The sequence below is a fragment of the Montipora capricornis genome, chromosome 8 (assembly GCF_036669925.1).
Source record: "Montipora capricornis isolate CH-2021 chromosome 8, ASM3666992v2, whole genome shotgun sequence".
NCBI classification, from domain to species: domain Eukaryota; kingdom Metazoa; phylum Cnidaria; class Anthozoa; order Scleractinia; family Acroporidae; genus Montipora; species Montipora capricornis.
In genome coordinates, this window is record NC_090890.1 from 39,829,827 (window position 1) to 39,832,520 (window position 2,694).

A 2,694-nucleotide genomic window follows, 5' to 3' on the forward strand; every position below is an offset into this window, starting at 1 on the left:
TTGAGTCCCTTAGAGTAAACACGGAAGCAACAAGTTGAAAATCTCAAGAACACACATTGGAGAATTGAATCAGTTCTTAGTCTTACGTGTTTTTTTTTAAAGAAAGTACCTGACGACTAACAATGAAGAATTGTTTTTTGGTCACCAATAAGCACAGCAGGCAGAAAGTTTATTCCCACATTTTTTGTATCAAAAAAACGTTGTTTTTTACTCTTATCGTCTAGTCACATAGGGATTTAATTTATTTTGAATCCGGTGAACTTTGATCCGTGATCCGGTGATCAGGTTTTTCCAGGAAACCAACAACATTGTTGCGTGACCCCAATACTTTTCTCAGGTTCGGGAGAAGTGGCGCAAAACAAACCAAATTCCGCTGTGAGAAGATAGCGATTTTTTAGCAAAGGGATGAAGCCCGGGGGGGGGGGGGGGGAAAAACCCATATGGAACAGACGGGGATGCACGTCGGAAATTTTGAATTTAACCCCTAAAGGAGACCATCTGGGCGTGGCTCAAGCTTTTAGTGACCCCTAAAGGAGACTAATCTGGGCGTGGCTTAAGGAAATTTTGACCCCTAAAAACAAGTTTAAAAAAAAATTTGACTTCTGTCTCTCTTCGCGTAATTCTGTGTTTCTTCGCGGAACCCTAAACGAGACCTTGGCAGCTTAAAATATTGGCGCTTTGCCCGGAACACCCTAAGCGAGACCAAAATCCAAAATTTACACCCCTAAGCGAGACGACGAGCATCCCCGTCTGTTTCATATGGGAGTTCCCCCCATCCCTGGGGGATGAAGACGATTCTCTCAAAGACGTACAACAAACAAAATTATATTCCCCTTAATTTTATTGTAACATTGGTACAACCAAGTGTTGACTTTTAAAAGACAAGCTGATTACAAGTTTTTATAAAGTCTTACCATATCAAAAGTTGGCTCTATAATTATTTCACACTTCTCAACCACCCATCACTTATACAGAAATGAAGTGAGAAAGATTATAAAAAAACCATTAACAGAAATACTTAAAGCCACACATTATAATCTGAAATTCTACATCTTTCAGCAGACGAAGTTTCAAAAAATGCATCATTTTTTACAACATCCAGTTGCAACTAAGGTAGGAGCTGACCATATTTGGTTAAATACAACTTATCAAAGCCAGACAAAAACTCTACATTTGAAGACTTGTACACAGTCACAGAAAAAAAAAAAAAGCAACGCCAGATATTCGAAAATTGTTTGGAAAATTAAGCTAATCAGAAGCAGTGAGAAAAATAATACTCCAGCAAGGAGCCCTTAAGATTGACAACAAAACAATTCCTGAGGGTTAACAGTTCCAAGTTAAGAATAGCAACTTTTCGATTTGAATTATTTGACTCCAAGTGAGAGCAACACTGTGCCAAAACCATCAGTTAGGGAGTTAGGGTGGCTTCCAATTTGACAGTTCAGAAGAGACAATTCCTCTGAATTTGTCAGTCTTTAAGGCTCTTTGCTGAAAGTATTCAAGAGTCATTAATTAATCAAGCAAGCTAAGTAGCTTTAAAAAAGGTATAATGGAACAAGGCTCAGGCATAGGACCCCTCTTTGCCAATCCTGCAAGTCAACACCAAAGCAAAAATCATTCCAATGAGCTGTGAAGAAAAAAAAACAACAGTACTTAGCAATGTAAAAATTCGAAGTTAAATTAGAGTTAAATGAATTAAGAGAAGTGATGCTACTTCCAACTGAAGAAACACTGCTATCAATGAATTAACAATTATTGGATGAGGTTGAGCATGACAGCGAAAGTTTGTGTTACCTGCCGAAGCCGAAGGCTCAGGCGGATAACACAAACTGAGGCCTTGATCATTATCGCTATCATGCAAAAGCTGAATCCAATAATTGTTTTATTATGCATATTCCTGAGCTGAGCTCTGTCATGACAAAACTGATCAAACTGCTGGTTAGTGTGTTAGGTGATGTCACTTCTGCATGCGTAAAACTATTGTCTGTAGGTATGACGTCAATTCTACACATATATAATCTATTGTCTATTACGTAAGAGCAAGCAAGAATTAGCTGCGTGCTTACAGCCAATCAAAATCGAGCTGGTGACACCAATGTATAATAATGTAAATTTCTGACACTATGACAAGACTGTCATAGTTGTACAGTTTGTAACACCAGATTCGGAGCCACACTCCTATTCCTTGATGCCGTGCTCACTATTTCAGGGTGGCACTTGATCAAATATCTTCACAAACGGTAATAAGGTAAGGGATATGCACCTTCAGGGTGGATTAGTAAAAACATAGATTAGCATTGCGTTGACGGTCAGCCACAAACGTCAGGGCCCGGTTGTTCAAAAGCCGATTAACGTAATCCAGGATTAGCGTAAACGTTTGTTTCATGTTTTCAACTCTTTGGTTAAAGTTTCGTTTGCTTATTTTTGTTTTTCAAGATTGACTACTTCTACTGTAAAGTTTTGCCGAATATGAGCATTGGACAGCATTTGGCGAAGAGAAATCAACTCCTTGGTTAATTTTTAATCTAGGATTAGTGTTAAACTGCTTTTGAACAACCAGGCCCAGGTTGATATTTGCACTTTCACACCACCAAAGGCCAAATTAAGAAACTTGTTTGATCTTGCCTTATTTCTTGCTCGTTACATAGATATTGAGAAGCTTCTCAATTACGAGAGACAAATCATTTTATTAGA

At 38.3% G+C, this 2,694-nt stretch overlaps 1 protein-coding gene across 1 annotated transcript in view; it reads right to left on the bottom strand.

Annotated features, from left to right (window-relative positions):
• Positions 1 to 823: 823 nt before the first annotated feature.
• Positions 824 to 2,694, bottom strand: part of LOC138058938 (CD63 antigen-like) — a 16,973-nt gene continuing 15,102 nt past the window's right edge. The window contains exon 8 of the mRNA XM_068904404.1: positions 824 to 1,627. Coding sequence (XP_068760505.1) covers positions 1,562 to 1,627 — 66 coding nt within the window. The 3' untranslated portion in view covers positions 824 to 1,561. The remainder of the gene's footprint in view (positions 1,628 to 2,694) is intronic.